The sequence below is a fragment of the Numida meleagris genome, chromosome 12 (genome assembly GCF_002078875.1).
Source record: "Numida meleagris isolate 19003 breed g44 Domestic line chromosome 12, NumMel1.0, whole genome shotgun sequence".
Classification (NCBI taxonomy): Eukaryota; Metazoa; Chordata; class Aves; order Galliformes; family Numididae; genus Numida; species Numida meleagris.
This window is the reverse complement of record NC_034420.1, coordinates 10,766,585-10,782,647: the sequence shown is the minus strand read 5'-3', so window position 1 is coordinate 10,782,647 and position 16,063 is coordinate 10,766,585. Positions and strand designations below refer to the sequence as shown.

The window sequence follows — 16,063 nt, the reverse complement described above, 5'->3', positions numbered from 1 at the left end:
AAGACAACAAGCAATGGATCTGTTTTCACGTCTCCCTGAGTTAGAAGTATGACCCTGTCACTGTGCCTTTTAATAAAAATAGTTATCTCCTGAAGAAATCCTATTTTTTTCTTCATCACCTTATAAAAGACAAAATTATCTTTTCTGGGAGATGCTTTAAAAACCCTGTAACTATCTATGCATTTTCTGTGCAACACAGAAATGAAACCACTCTAAACCTCTACTCATCACGACAGTGACACACCACAACGTGTTCTGGTCACCTCTCATTTCTCTGTGCTTGCTGGCAATAGCCAGCTCAGGCTGTGGTGGAGGATATGTGTGTGAGTGTACTGAGCGTGCTTTGGGGTGACAGATCATTTGGTAAGACATGGTGGAAAGCACGAACTCAAAGATGAGGGATTACAGGGGCCCTGAGACCATCTCTTAGGACAGAAGATAGATAGGAAAATTTGCCTCTACAACAGTTTAGAGCTCCACTTCTAAATGCTGCTCCAATTCATAAGCCCAACCTCAGACAGCAATAAATTCAATGGTAATTCTGCAAATTACTACTGACACATGAACCAGCATTTGCTCAGCAGTACTATCTCTATAAACACACTGGCTATAACACCCAGCAACAGATCCACTCCACCCTGAATTTCTAGCTCTTACCCCTCCAAGCTCTCTGCATCTCCCAGCAAGACCATGGGACTCACCCAGTGGCAGAAGCCATGATGCAGCCTCCTTCCTCTGCACGGGCGGTACAGCAGCCAGGTGAGTCATGATTCATGCCAAAATTGTGGCCCATCTCATGGGCAATGGTAGCAGCAAAACCAATGGCATTATCAGAGTGGTCCTGTGCAAGGTCAAAGAGCCAGGTCAGCATGTCACCTGTGCCTGTCTCGTGCACCTCTGGGTCAATGGGGTGAGTGGCACTTCTCATTGTTACGTGTAGAAAACATGTACTGAAGGTATTCCTGCCTATCAGCAGGCGAGCTAGAGGCCTTCAGAGGAAATATCTTCTTCCTGGACTTTAGGAGGCATCTAATATTTGTATTCACTGCTGACAAGAAACATCACATCAGGTATTAGCAATAACTTACCATGTTTACTCCTCCTGACTGGAAATCTGAGCACATGGACATCACGGGAGCCAAACCTACTGTGGTACCTTGGAAGGGCACACCCCTAAAATCAACCCAGAAAGACCACAAAATGGCACCAAGGCATTTGAAGGCAAGGCAGAGGAAAAAAAAAAATGCATCCTCCAGTACCAAGCTTTGTACAACATACATGACGTCAATTGAATATATTTTCTTTAGTACTATCTTCAAGCACAGGACATTACAATAGAGCTACAAAGCCTTAAGACCTAATTTTCTTGGACTGATACTTTGCTTTATGGACCAACCAGACAATCTTTTTTTTTTTTCCTATGGTTGTCTAGTGCAAAAGAGTGCCCTCTGTTGAGCTTTGCAGTAGGTACAGAAAATAATATTTCTGGATTTTCTGGAGGATAAATTAGCATGGGATAGGTAAGGAGGTCTGAGAGCTGCTGCAGACTTTTCTTCTAATGACATTTGTATTGCTGGCCATAGCTACTGGCCCTAATGAGATCAGCAGGGTGAGGCACAGATCCCCAGCCAGCTCCTAGCACCATGTTCCCTGTACCTTAGCAGGGTGAAAAAGGGATGGATGCCTTCTGAAAAGGGCTTACAGATCTTGTTTATGGTTCAGATTTTCTTGAAATTGCACAGATACCTGTGACAGATAATGTGCAGCTGCTTCTGATATGCACACACGAAAAAGCTGATAGACATTTTGGTGTATGCACACTAAGATTGCTGCATAGCCTGACAACTGCATTTTTCCTAAGGTGATTGTGCTCTGGGTGCCAGAGCTTAATGCTAGTTGAGCAGCCACTATATAAATCTTCCATTCTGAATCTTAGGAAAAAAAAAACCAACCTCAATTACTGATTTACCGGCCACCCAACACACCTTCAGAAACAGCTTATTTCAGGGGAAATAAACCTACGTGATTAGCTGGGCATTATCGTGTTTTCTGTACGCCCGCTCCTTGCTACTCCAGGCCAGGAAGGACTTCAGGGTGGAGTAAGGATTCTCAGTGCAATCACATTTGTTCCCATTACTCCAGATCTCCAGCCCCACCAAGGCAATCCGGATATTCAGGGACCTGTAAAACTGATAGGTATAGGAGGGAAAAGAGATAACAAAATGAGCACCAATAGTTTATTTTACTGCATTTTAAACCTTGCGTGTAAGCGCTAATAAATGCTACTAGAGAAACAGACGTCCAGAGAAGATGTCCTCTCTGGAAATGCACTGCAACTTAGCACCACGGCTCTGCAAAGAGGAAAGTGCACCACCCGCGAGACTAAACTGGATTGGACTAGAGATGCTGAGCATTCATTTTTTAATGAATGACAGAGATATAATCTAGAAAAACACAAAGACTGGAGACCGACATTGCGTTAATCTTGAGATATGTCAAAATTCCTGAAAAAAAAAAAGGAAGGAAATAATCTGCTGCCCACGCCAAATACAAATAGGAGAAGTCTTCCTGGACAGGGTAGGAAGGGGGCAGTGGAAGGAGTTGAAGGGAGCAGATCTGAAAAGCTGTGATGTTTACTTCAGCAGCTCTAGGTGCCACTGCAGGGATGACCTCTGAAGGCTCTTTCTGCTCTATTTGCCAGGATTTCTACAATTCAAAGTGAGCTGAAGAGAAAGGAGGGACCTTAGCCCCTTGTCAAAAGCTGTATTTAGGTAACACATTTAATACAGAGATGCGTTAAAATACAGAGATGCTCACAGCTACTCCATGGTAAGGATGGAGATCTCCTCACCCCACCCCTGGTGTCCAACTACAGAACTGCTTGGAAAATCATTTTCTCCCCCTGAGTCACTGAGGAGAACTGCCAAAGCATTATTCTCTCCCAAGAAGACAGTATTCCCCTCTCATAATTAATTCTCATAATGCACAATATGGGCTTTGATTTCCTCAAGTTCATGCACACCAGATCTCACCTTATCCACGTAATTAGCAGCCTCCACTAATTTAAGCCTCGTTGCTTCAATGTTGAAATGATGCTTCTGAAACTGAGCAAAACAAACATGTCAGGCAGCACAATGACAACTAGGAAGAGCTGATATGTGTTAAAACATATGGGAATAAGAGGATAACTACCTGCTGATGCCCAAAAGCTTTCCTTTGCTGTACATTTGACTATAAGCCCACCTGTAGATGTATATATAGAATTCACCCCTGGCATCCCACTGCAGGGATGGTAGGAACTTAGTGGAGCAACCCAAATGCAAGTAACTGGAAATTAGTCAGGTACAATATATGGTACCAACTGAAAAGAACAAACTTGCCTATTAAACTACCTGGTAATGAGTTAATTTTGGCAAACAGTGTTTGGTTCAAGGATTTAAAGTTGCAAAATATTTAGGTTTCTATTAAACAGACTGCAAAAGTTGGGACTTTTCTTCCAACAACAGAAGCAGTGAAGTAAGGGCAGTTAACAGCTACACTGTGAGGGTGTTTACCACAGATTGTCTAACAAAATGGTGAGCAACATATGGCAGCTCCTGGGTGTAACGTGTTCTCTCAGTTTCCCTGGCATCCTGCTGCCTAATAGAGGAGACCAAAACAGATTTTGTCTCTGTTTTTGTTCAGAATAAATTATAGCCCAGAGCACTATGTGGCTTTCACTGCTGGAGCTTCAAGCTGTAAATTATGAAGAGGATCAGCCTGAGTCCAGTCTGTGCTGGAGATTAAATGACCAATGTTCCTTTGTGAGGTTTGTACTGTCGGTAAGTACGTCTGGCATGCAATCCAGTCAGAGACAGGGAGGGACTGCTGAATTCACTGGGCCTCTTCCAGCCCTATTCCATCATCTGGAGCCCTGAAAACGTCATTATCATTTATTTATATACATCCCAAGATCTCAGAGCAGAGGGTAATCTTAGTTACCTTCCTTAGAGATGAAATATAGATGCACATCTCTCCTGCAAACCCCCAGGTGACCCTAGGCTGAAGGCCATCCCTCCTATCCTCAATGAGGGGTTGTGAAGGAGTTCCCAAATGCCCACAGAGATGTGGGATCTTTCTGCTCTGGATCACTGGTACCCTGGGAGACAAGAACTGTCCCAGCTCTACTCCTTCATCCCTGTCACAACCTGAATCTCTGTGCTGATCAAGGGTGGCCGATGGAGGCAGCAGAGGGGACAGAAGTGATGGGGGAAGCACTCCCTTTCCTCACCTCCGCGTAATCAGCCACGAGCAGCAGCTCCACGTACATCGTAGCCTGCTGAGCCTCCCTCCTCACCTGCAGTAGCAGAAGCACAGGTTATTTCCCCAGCATCCCCCAAGAAACTCTTTGCAAAACATACAGGCCATTTGTCACCAGCCATTCACCCCACCCCATCACACACAGGGTCCTCAAGATGCAACCGAGTTACAGCATTGCACTGGGACCCAGCTGAAACCCTTCTCACCCTGTGGTTGTGGAATTTCACCCCAGCTGTGAAGTCCCCAAGCCAGTCCCTGCCTGTGGCCATGGAGTCCTTGTGGCCGCAGGCTCCTGCTGGCATCCTCAGGTCATCCAGCCTGTAGACCCGGTGCTGGTCTGGGCTGTCGGGAAGCGGCTCCAGGACATAGCTGCAATTGCTTCTCAGTACGATGAGGCCCCTGTTGGAATGGAAGCAGTGAGAAGGAAATCCAGTTAGTACTGCAGCAAACAGAGTCAAATCCTGCTGCTGCATTCCTGGTTGGCCCTGGTGAGGCATTTCTCCATGCCGTGCTGGTCACTTATTCAAAAGGATGGGAATATTTTGAGTTCAGAAGGTTGGGATCCATTGGTTTGTGTATAATCTGTTCAAATGGGCTCTCACAACCTGTTAAAGGGTTATCAGTGCATGTGCTGCAACAAGGATGGATTTTTATATTATTATTTTTTAAAGTATAGCTTTTCCTTCAGTGGCAGTGGATCAAAAAAAAAATTGTCTGCAACAGAACTGGCCTAAAAAATGTGAAGTTTTTTTTCCTCAACGGAAAAAACAGCATTTTTTTGCCTCCTTTATTTTGTGGATTTTCTTCTTGCCTCCCTTTCATTTCCCTCTCTGTTTTATTGTAAAAAAAAAAAATAGAAAGAAAGAAAAAAAGTACTGATGTGGACAAGTAACGGGTGCCACCATAACGCAGATATTTTCCCATTTTATTCCATCTAACAATTTTCTAATTAAGAATCTAGTTTTGTTTTTTTCCCTTACAGCAAATGCCACTTTTGGACACCACCAGTCTCTGTCCCCCAAACAGCCCATGTCCTTACACAGCCCTGCCCTCTCCAGCTGCCTGCCCCATCCTATGCCACCACCCCATGCAGCATCCCTTTGCAAAGAAACCCTGCCTCACCCTCAAGTAGTGAGTGCCTGACAAAAGGAGTTATGAAAAGAGCAATAAATAATAGATGTAACCTTGCAAAGCGCTTTCCTTGTGAGCTGGGATCATATTCAAAGTGCCTTCCCAGGGGCACAGCTCATATGCCTGTTTTTTTTTCCATCCCACGGCTACTTACGGGAGCAAGTGCAGCCACGTGGCTTCAAGGAAAGCAGGGAGCTGTTGTTATCCCTTGTCCTATCTTTCCTCCAGTTGCTCCCAAAAAGCCTAAGCCACAAATCGACTCAGAACCCCTCTGAATTTGCAGTAATATGCACTCAGCATAATAAGCCCTCATGCTGGGATGCTGTCACATCTCCAACACAGGGATAGATTCTGTGCTGAGCACCCAACACACCCAGAAAACAGCCTGAGGGGTGCAGGAAGCTGCACATGCACCCGGACAGCTGTGCTCCCTGCATCTAGGAGGGGAGAGCTGGTGACCATGCAGGCTGGCAGAAAGAGAACACACCTGTGACGGATTCTGGATTATTTATTGCAGACCACAGGTGGCCGCACTGCCTTGTTTATCTCCCTGGGCTCTCTGGCCTGCTGTAAATCCACTTAAGATTTCTGGGGTTTGCTTTGGCAAGGGCTGTTTCCTGGCTGGGCCAAGTCCCACAGCTCTCGAGGGCAGATGACTGCTAATATCAATAAAGTGCACGTGGTATTTAGGAAACAGACCCCAAGCTGGTGTAAATGAACACATACAGACTGCCTTTTTTCTGCCAGAGACTCCATTACTACCACAGCCAAGGTTTTAGAGGCATAACACACAACCCTGCACCACCCAGGGAGAAAGCAAGGAGTGAGGAAAGGCAGTGAGGCTGACGGGAGGAAATTCAGGCCTGAAGGCTGCCCCAAAACACATGAAAACCGACCAGCTGGGAGAGGCTGGGAGAAGGAGCTGGTTTCTACTGCGGTGCAAGAGCATTGGGCTGGGACATAGCAGGCCACATCCCTGCCTCCATAAGGGGCACAGCCCTAGGTCACTTAGTGGAAGGGGTCTCCCGTGTTGGAGTCATTTGATGCATGAGTAATTTCAGCTTTTCCCCTGACACCCAGCACTCCTGGTGGGGTGGAATTTAAGAATAAGCGCATCTGCCCAGAAAGACCCTGGGGAGTAGATCTGCCCCAGCACTTACCGCAGCCCTTGGCACGAGCTGAGTGTCACGCTGGAGTGCTCTCTGCCCCGCACCACCCCGTGGTAAAAGCAGTGTTCCTGCAAGGCAGAGGGGCAAAGGGTTAGCGATCCAGTTCAGGGTTTGATATGCATTACATTTAGACGTCAGTAAGTCCCAGCTGAGTACAGCCAATACTCCTGTAATTGCTTTCTTTCTGCTGCATGTGGCATGTATCTCAATGAAATCCCCAAGGATGCACCTCGGATGCCTGCAGCATGAAGCCTGACCCGGAGCTGCCGGTAAGTGGAGCTGCCTGCTGGTGGCAGCTGGCCCTGGGTCAAGCCCTCAAAGATGTGTCCGGGAGAGTGACAGCATAAGCAGCAGCAAGTCCTCATCTGCGGGACAAAGGCAGCTTCTGGTAGGGATGAGGAGGCTTTGGGGTATGGATGCAAATGTATCTACCATGGCCTTCCCCCTTGCCCTGGGGCAGCAGCAATAAAGATGATCTCATGGGGATTTTGTCTTTTATTTTTTATGTTGTAACCAATGCACATCTTTGTGCCACTGCGTGCTTGCTGCTGGTAAATCAGCCAAAGGCAACGTGGGAGCAGTAATTCATGGGGTTGTTACTCAGGCGGAGCCAACTTACTCAGGCTGGGCTCTTCCCAGCATGAAACACCTAGTGGGAGAATTAAAAGCAAGAGGATGAGCAGCAGGAAGAATGAACTAATCCCCAGCACTCGTAGAGGGGGAAGCAATGCTGGGGGCTGATCTTGGCTCTCGCACCAGAGTACAGACAATACACTAAGGTGTTTTCACCAATTTTTGATGATGGAGATTCTTTCTTGCTAGAACACCCCAGGTCAGAAAACCAGAATGCCCTCCCCCTCAGCTGCAGGTGTCAGCACTCACAGTGTGGGCCAGCGGGACGGTCCGTGCTTGTCCTGTCTGGCTGTAGTGAGTCTCGGTGTAGCCTGGTGCAAACAGGTCTCTACAGTTACAGGGGAAAAAGGAGAAAAAAAATCCCTTAATGGATACAAGGCTCTGTGCAGTTTCCTTTGTGCTGCTAAGTTATGCCCAAATAAAATGGAATTAGTTTGAGCACACCAAAGGCCAGCTCAGGACACATCTGGGCATTGGCGTGTGGCTCAAACTCTGACTCTCCAGTGCCCAAATCTGAGCACAATTATAAACCAATCTGCTTCTGTGTTGCAACTTCTGCCCAGAAGCCAATTCACATCTTTGTCCTAGGAAACTGCTGATTCCCCAATTCAAATTTGATCATGTCATCCATGTACAGACAATATTGTCCCTGTCTTCAGCCCAAGATCAAGCCAAAAGCCTATAAAAGGCGCTCCTGTGCACAGAATAGTAAGTATTTTGACTTGACTCCAGAGGAAACAGCCTTCCCTCTTTTTTTAAACATCTGCATTTACTAAACAGTGATGTAAAAAAGTACAGTAAGTCAAAATCTGGGCCAAAGCAAGAAGGTCACATCCTGTGTCTTTCTCAGCGGCAATATAACGCAGCTTTAAAACTTTTTCCTTTTTATTAAACAATAGCCTCATTTCCAAAAAATTGGAGAAGAAGCCTACAGTGTGCCCCATCTATCCAGCACACTTGCTCAGCAGCCTTGTGTCGAACAGATCTGTGTGCCACCATTTTACTTGACAGCATTTAGTGTCAGGTATGCAACAGCTTTTACCTCCACTTTCAAAGTTCACTGTAGCTCATGGAAGGCTCATTTTGTTTCTTTCTGATGTGCTAATTTCCATCACTAGATCTTGTCAGTGATCCAGAAGGCTAAATAGCTGCTTTCCAGCTATCTGGGATCTGTAAACCAAAGATAAGCCCAGAAGTGCCATCCCACAGAAAATAACTCCCTTCATCTCCCTGACTGCAGTAGCTTGCTCAGCATGAGGCTGCAAGAAACAAATGTTTAATCAACAGATTGCATTAACTGGCAGGAAATTGCCTTGAGCAATGTGGTCTGGCAGGTATCTGGTCTGTGTAAGAGACTGTCATCTCAAGAGCAGACATGAAACCAATGTGAATCTGCTTCATGCTGCTACAGCCAGAATTAGACACCAGCCTGTAGATTTCCAGTAGCTGAGGCTTGCATAGCCTACTTGTTTCAATCCCAAACAAGCATGCCTGTGTTTTCCTCCTGCTCCTTTATTCTTGGAAAGCATGCACTATGAATAACCAGTTTCTCTCTTCTCCAGCACCACAAAATTCCCCCATGCTTTGAATCTTGGTGGCCACAACTTCTCTGCCCCTTTGCTTCCTGCTCAGCACCAGGCTTTCTGGGCATGGAACGATGGCACACAGCACAGACTGTGTGCACCTCTCTTCCTACCTTCAGTCTCAGAGGCATGGGGGATACCTGCATTTTTAGAGATGTTAATCTGCTGAGCTGAGAGCATGGCTCATCCAGCTGAGCAGTGCCATCTTATGCTTTGAAGGCCTTTCCTCGCTGTAATGCAGGGGAGCCCTGGGGCTGCAGCACGACAGAGAGCTGTTGCAGGGTATTGCAGGGGGGAGGGCAGTGAGGAAAGAGGAAAGACAACAGGACATCTTGCAATACCCTCAGGGGTCGACTAAACCTCACAGCCTGTGAAAGTCCACTCCCAGTCCAGCTCACTTCCTCAGAGAGCATCAAATTTACCACCAAAGCATAAACAAATAGAAAAAAACCCTTCACATCTCAGAGTGCACCAGTCCTCACATTCCTCTTCTTCGTGTGTACAAGTTGGGCGGACAGGGGAGATCAGTGAGATATTGCCACCCCAAAACCTTAGCAGTGGCCTTTATCTGCCATCAGTTTGAGACAGAGTCACTGCCAAGTTTCCAGGGGAGCTCAGCCCTGCAAATGCTGACAGACCCAACTCACTGCTTCCATAGGAGCACAGGGCTTAGGTCCTTGATGGAGGAGGAAAGTATACAAAAATACAGCATGATTCCATCCTTTCTTTCCTGTTATATTACACAGCCCACCTCTGTGCCAGCTGTAGATAGAGCTGTGAATGCCTGTACAGCTTGGATGTGAAAACAAGATCATGTAAAGGCCTCAGAGACAGTCACACAGCTGACAGACCACTAGCACACATCATAAATGCATGGAGTCAGTCATTAGAGGGGTTATCAGCACAAGGAATTGATGAACTCAGAGGAGAAGCGGATTTTGGAAAGCAGACGGAGCAGAGCTGTGATGGCAGCTGCAGCCACAAGGAACCGCTGGAGCTCTCGGGGTGCCCCAGGGCAGCCCTCCCAACTCCCCACAGCGGCTGACCTTCAGCAACATCAGTCACTGCCCCGGATCCAGCTCGGTGTGCAGCACGCTGGGTGGAAGGGCCTGTGCTCTCGGCAGGATCTGCTCCACAGAATGCCCTGGGACACGGCTTCAATCCAAGCAGGGAAGCCAAACGAAGCGCGCGTGGCTCGCTGCCATAATGTACAGATGGCTCGAGACTTTCTGCTGATGACCGGCGTGGAGCGGTGCTGGCCCCGCTCCCGGCTGTCAATGATATCATTGTTTGAAACAAAACCCTGCTCTGCGCACCGCCATGCTCAGCCGATGTTTTGGGCCAGAGCATCTCCCTTTCACCGCACCAAGACACAGCGCCAGGGAGGCCGTGCCCCTCACACGTGAGGCAATGGCAGAGAGCTTAGGGCAGAACCTGACCACCTCAGCAGGCAGCACCCCAGTGCTCCCCAAAGCAGCACGTGGAAGCTGGGGCAGTTCTCCCACAGCCACGGTTGTCTGAGGGAGTGCACGTCTCCCAGCTTGCCCATGCTGTCCTGGTAAACGGGAGCTGCTCTGCGGCCTGTGACAGAAGCAGAGGTCTGTTCTGCAGTGGAGGCCTCAGGGGCTCAGTCACAGCGCAGCGCTTGGCCGCTCCAGCCAGAGGTCCCCTCACCCATGGGCACCCACAGCACCTCAGCAGCACACTGCTGCTCTCAGCCTTGGGACCAAGAGGGGATGCTTTTTTTGTGGTCTTTTTTTTTTTTTTTTGGTAATTCAGTCCTACGAGCAACTACGTTTGGGTTTGTTTCACAGAGAGGCTGCTCTTCGTGGAGAGCTGCCAACTTTAAAACACTCGTATCTAGGAAACAAATATATTTTTCTCTTTCCTTCCCACAAAAAAAAAAAAAAAAAAAAAAAAGTCAAATGGCCCAGGAAGTTCTTGTAAGAAACATCAATTCTTCTGACATCTCTTTCCCTGTCCATTTCCTCAGATCACCATAAATCTGTCCAGCCTGGCTGCCAGCATCTGGAGTTGGAGGGAATTGGTTCTCCCAAGAAAGCTGAGACATCAGATTTCCATCTACATTTTGTGGTCCCACCCCACTGCCTTTCAGCAGGATCCAAGCAGGGTAAGAAAGGGAATTGGACTCCTCACTTCCCAGCCCCTCAAACATTCCCTCAAGTCAGGATTTATTGTGAGAACCTGAGGGTGACCCCATCCCAAACACCTCCAAAATGTCACCCCTGACAGTGCCAAGAGCCTGCTGTCTGTATCAATGACTAGTGGGAAATTGGGGATTTCACCTCCCTGGAATTCGTTAGCCAAAACCTGGCACTTCATTAAACCACTGAACTCCAAATTTTTTTCTTTGTGTTGGTAAGTCTTATCCAGCAAAAGCCCAGAGCTCTTAAGCTCCCTCCCTCAGGAGCTGAGCTGATAAATCTGAGAACGTGTTTATTGTGCAAACAGCAGCAGCTTGGAAGGAATAAATAGATTCCCAGCTCTTGAGGTAGAACCAAACTACCTATTTGCAAGGTCTTGGAGAACAGCACAGGCTGCTGAGCACTTTCCATCCCCTTTTGCTGCCTGCATCATCTGACACTCACTGTGTAAATCATGTTAGAGGACCTAAGAAAAATTTGTCACATAACCCTCAATGGGAACTATAAAACTTACCTGGAGAGGAAAAAGGAAATAAAATAAATGGGAAATTAGCTGATAATGAATCAGAGAAAAAATTTAAAGGGTTCGGTTTCCTCTTCCGCCCTGCCCCATGCAGAAATCACTGAATATCCCAGGAGAATCAGGAGGCTGAAGAGCAGCTATGGCTTCCCACGTCCCACCGCTCTGTTTCTGATGACTCCAAGAGACAGCAGAGCAGGATAAACTCTATTTCCCTCTCTCACATAACCCTTAACCCGCCATGCAGGAAGCCTATTAGACACTGATAGTGTGTAGTCCACCAGTGGAATAATCTCAGATATCCTTCCTGCTTGGGGGTGGGCAGCAGCCTCCCCTCTTCCTCACTCAGCTGGGAAAGGAGGCCCTGGAAATGAGAGCAAGCAGGAAACAGTGACACACGAGTGACATACAGAGCCTTTACCAGACTGCCAAGGGCATCAAACAGGGCTGGAGTAACATCAGCTACCTGGACGGGGCAAGAAGAGTTTGGAAGCGATACCGCTTCTTATCAGATCCAGCAAATAACTCCAATCAGATGAGCTCTGGACTTTCTTGGCTCTGTCCTCATGCAAACTCTGCACATCTCCACTGGCCTCACATGAGCTCTGCCCCACACAAACACGGATGCTGTGGGAGAGCAGCAGCCAAAACACACAGCCGTGCCCCATATTTCTGTGGCATTTAGGTGAGGAAAAAAATTCACACAGGTTTCCGCTGCACAAGCATCAGCTCACCCCTTGGCCAGGAAGAAAAGGTTCGCACCAGGCAGCTTTACCACACACTCAGGACTCTCAGCATCCCCTCCACGCTTGACTCAAAGCTGCTTTTTATTAAAAAATGCCTTTAAGTCACTTCTCATCCAATGTTTGCAACTCGGATTCTTCTGCTCCCAATCCCCAGCCAACTTGAAAGCTGTTTTATAGGCATCTTTCCATATATTTGTTGTTTGTGCAGCTTTGAGCTTGCCAATCCTGCAGCTGCAGGACATGGTTTTGGGTCGCTTAAGAGAAGCTTGTGTCGTTTAGGGGATATACTTTTGTTGTTACTCAGAAACATTACATGGTTTTGTGACCCCTGCTTGGAACTGTGGAGTGGTTCTGCCTTTGTATTAAGTGCCCAAACAGGAAATAATGCAACAGTATGTTAACTGCTAATGCAATAATTGTATTCTTAGATATATGAAGCCCAGACTCAAATGGTGTGCTGGTCTTTCAAAATACAGCTTTGTGCTCAGTTTTGAAGAAGTGTATGCAATAATTTCAGTGTTTCACCTCTGTGGGTGAACACCATGTCCTTCTTACGTTGAATATGAAGTCAGAGTCTTAGTGTGACTGTGTCTTCCACGTATTGGAAACAGCCTGTTTCACTGAAAGCTAGCGCATCCCTACCAAAAAAAAAAAAAAAAAGAATTCTCTGTATGGCTTTTTCTCTCACTTTACCAAAGCAAGCTCATTTTCATCACCTTCATCTCTCCATAAGGGCTGGTTAACAAGTGAGCATGTAACAAGGTTGCCTAATCCACCAGCTTTCCAGAGACCCTCTACAGGGGTCAGTGAAATGACCCAGACCTCTGGGGACCTTTTTAACTCACAAAGCCCCATGCACCTTCCTTGCACGTGTTACACTCACTGTCAAGGGAACTCAAAACCAGAGCAGCCAGGTTTCAGACTGCTCCAAAGGGGTGGACCCCAGTGGGGAATGGCATCTTCTCTTGGGTTGCCTGGGTGCCTGACAGACCCTTTAGGAAGGAAATCCCAGTTCTACCATCACTCAGCCCTCCAGGTGAGCTCTGGGTGCTGGGAGCATTCCCATGCTGGACCCCACGCACTGCACTGAGGAGAGACATTCCTCCACTTCCCATATAAATGTGCTACAGATGCTAACGATGACAGCATCCACGGGGCTTCCGTGCAGTTCATGCTTCTCTGGCTGCCTCATCATTTCTCTTTCAGTCTGAGCATCTCTGAGCTACTCCTGCACCTCTTCAAGTCTGGGAAGTGGTGGCTCTCGGAGCCTTTCCTAATCATGCTCACACACTTGCATTTTGGGACGGTGCCATCACATCTCCTGAACAAGGACTTGAGAACTGGAAAGTCTCCCACATGAAGTGCTGCTGTCCATGAATCATTTGCATTCTCCACAGAAAATAAGAGCTCCAAGACAGTGTAAAGGGATTTATCCTGCAGTGGGAGCATGTGTGCACTTCAGCTTATGTATATACGTCTCAATGAATGAAAATACGCCTCAGGAAATAAACACAATGGAAGCCCTTTATTATTATCATTGTGTTTACCAACACCAGCAATAAGTTTGCCTGCACTGGAAATAGCCCGGCTCTGCTCCCACGAGGCACCTGGCAGTTATGTCACCGTGCTGGTGACATAATTCTGGAAGGAACCCTGCTTCTGCCGTGCCAGAAGGGAATTCACCTCTGCACAATTAGTGCCAAATATTAAGACCGACAGCCTCTCATCAGGAGGACACCCCAGTAGGCTCATCACCTCCACGTTCAGCTCACTGCTGAAACTGTCATGCAATAGCTTTTTTTCCTGCTTTACAGAGGACTAAGCTATCAGTGTTTATGACGCCTGCTCTTTTACCACTTCTCTTTTCCCAGCTGAGAGATGCCAAAACAGAGAACTAATGGCTTGTTCTGTTTAATTCTATACAGGTGCACAACTGAATGGGAAACATGTCCAAGTATTGCAGCTCTGAAATTCCCAGTAGCTTATATACCAAAAACTTCTATTACCAAAAGCACCCAGTAGGATACACATTCCTTGCATCAGCCATCAACCTGCAGTCTATACTGCACACAGTGCCAAGAAAAATCTGGTTTTCCTCTAAGACACCCCAAATATAATTTAGGTTCATGTACTGCCATCAGAGCTGATAAGATCCTCTGATATTTCACTCTTTCAGGAGGAAAGCTGAGCCCCTAAGCTCTGTGGCTGGGATGTCCATGCAATACATTTAAAATATAAGAAGGGTTATTATTAGAAGGTTATTAGTCTCTCTACTAGTTCTAGTAGACATACACTGGGTTGTGTTTCTATAGATAGCTCTTCAGATCAATTTAAAATTAAAATACTAACAGTACAGGTGGACTGCTTAGCAAAACAAGCTTATGGCAGCTAAATATCCAGCTGCTGTCCCACCACGGGAAACTACTCCAGAGGCATGGGGCAAAGTCTCCAGACAAGGGTCCTTCAACTCACCTTCGCCTCCTGAAGTTTCAGCTGGATTCCATACACATCATGCCCTACACTTTCACATGGTTGCTGGATCCTGCCCAAGAGGAGGCTGCATTTCAGTTAATGCAAAAGCATTTTTTCAGTGTACTTTAGCACAAAGGGCACTAATGGAATAGAAACTATCAGATCGTTTATCCTAGGAAAGAAAAAGCAGCATCTCTTCTTATCACAGCAAATGAAATCCTCATTAGAGGCACAGTGACTCTGAAACAGCGAGTCATTTGGTAAATAGCGCACTCCACATCAGCAACATCTTCTGGTTAATGTAAGAACTATGATACAAATGTAAGTTTCCAGACTGCAGACCAGGTCACAGCCTGCTTTTTAGTGCTTTCTTGCAGTGAACACTGCCTGATTAACACCAGTGAGGACTCAGACCTGGGATAACCTTGACATCCGAAAAAACACTTCCTCATCCTGCCTTTATAAAAACTCTGTTAAGTCAGCGGAGGTTTTCCTGTTGACTTCACTGTAATCCTTAATCATTGCTTTAGTGAGCACAAGTCAGACTGCAAAGCAAAGCACACTTACCCGTTTTTCTCTAAGTCCAAGATGAGCTCCTGGCCTTCTGCCTGTATCCTAACTTCAGCTCGGAGTGGATGCTGCGTGCAAGAGAGACAGCGCCTGTTACTCATGAATCATCACCACTATGAACATGTCCAGAAAAACAAATCATTCCCCTAGATATTGCAGCTGACCTTAAAGCACTTCTTGCTTTCTTCCACAGGGGAAGCCTGTAACCTTCGGTGCTGGAGAGGAGAAGCGACGGCTCTAGACACGCTGCTGCATCCCTGCAGCACAGCCACACTAACACAGAACTGGCAAGCAGCGTGGCCGTGCCACTGGGCTGCTGCACCTGAGCCAGTGTCCCCGATCTCCCACGGGGAGAGGTGGGCTCAGATGTGGCAGTGAGTCCTGGTGCTGGAGCGCTTGGGGTGCACTGAGCCCGCTTTGTGGGCACATGGTCCCACGTCATGGGATATCCCAGCTTGCCCCTGAGGTTTACACATTGAACCGATGAGCAAGTTAACCAAAGCTTCCTTTGTTATCTCAGCTGAAAAAGGCTTTTTTTTAGAAGCCTATTTCAAGACAAGAGGAATCATGCCTCTTTCAGCGATTTATGCAAAATTCCTTTCCTGGCCCTAGAAAATGCCAGTAAGATGCAGGCAATGGGATCCCTTAGATGCCTTCAGACACCTAGTGCTTTGGGGACATTATTTCACAGCTGCTCTTGTATCAGTTCCAGGCTGCAGAAACCATGGCAGCAGCTTTCCTGGGAGTTCAAGCACAGCAGCCACAGCCCCACTCT

At 47.1% G+C, this 16,063-nt stretch overlaps 1 protein-coding gene across 4 annotated transcripts in view; it reads right to left on the bottom strand.

The window, feature by feature from the left end:
* ADAM19 (ADAM metallopeptidase domain 19) overlaps positions 1-16,063 on the bottom strand; it is a 31,055-nt gene that overhangs the window by 12,572 nt on the left and 2,420 nt on the right. For all 4 annotated transcript variants that reach the window (XM_021410655.1, XM_021410657.1, XM_021410658.1 and 1 more), the window contains exons 3-11: positions 15,286-15,356; positions 7,482-7,560; positions 6,591-6,667; positions 4,506-4,698; positions 4,271-4,336; positions 3,033-3,104; positions 2,023-2,189; positions 1,089-1,173; positions 702-841 (exon numbers count right to left, since the gene is read on the bottom strand). In XM_021410655.1, coding sequence (XP_021266330.1) covers positions 702-841; positions 1,089-1,173; positions 2,023-2,189; positions 3,033-3,104; positions 4,271-4,336; positions 4,506-4,698; positions 6,591-6,667; positions 7,482-7,560; positions 15,286-15,356 — 950 coding nt within the window. The remainder of the gene's footprint in view (positions 1-701; positions 842-1,088; positions 1,174-2,022; positions 2,190-3,032; positions 3,105-4,270; positions 4,337-4,505; positions 4,699-6,590; positions 6,668-7,481; positions 7,561-15,285; positions 15,357-16,063) is intronic.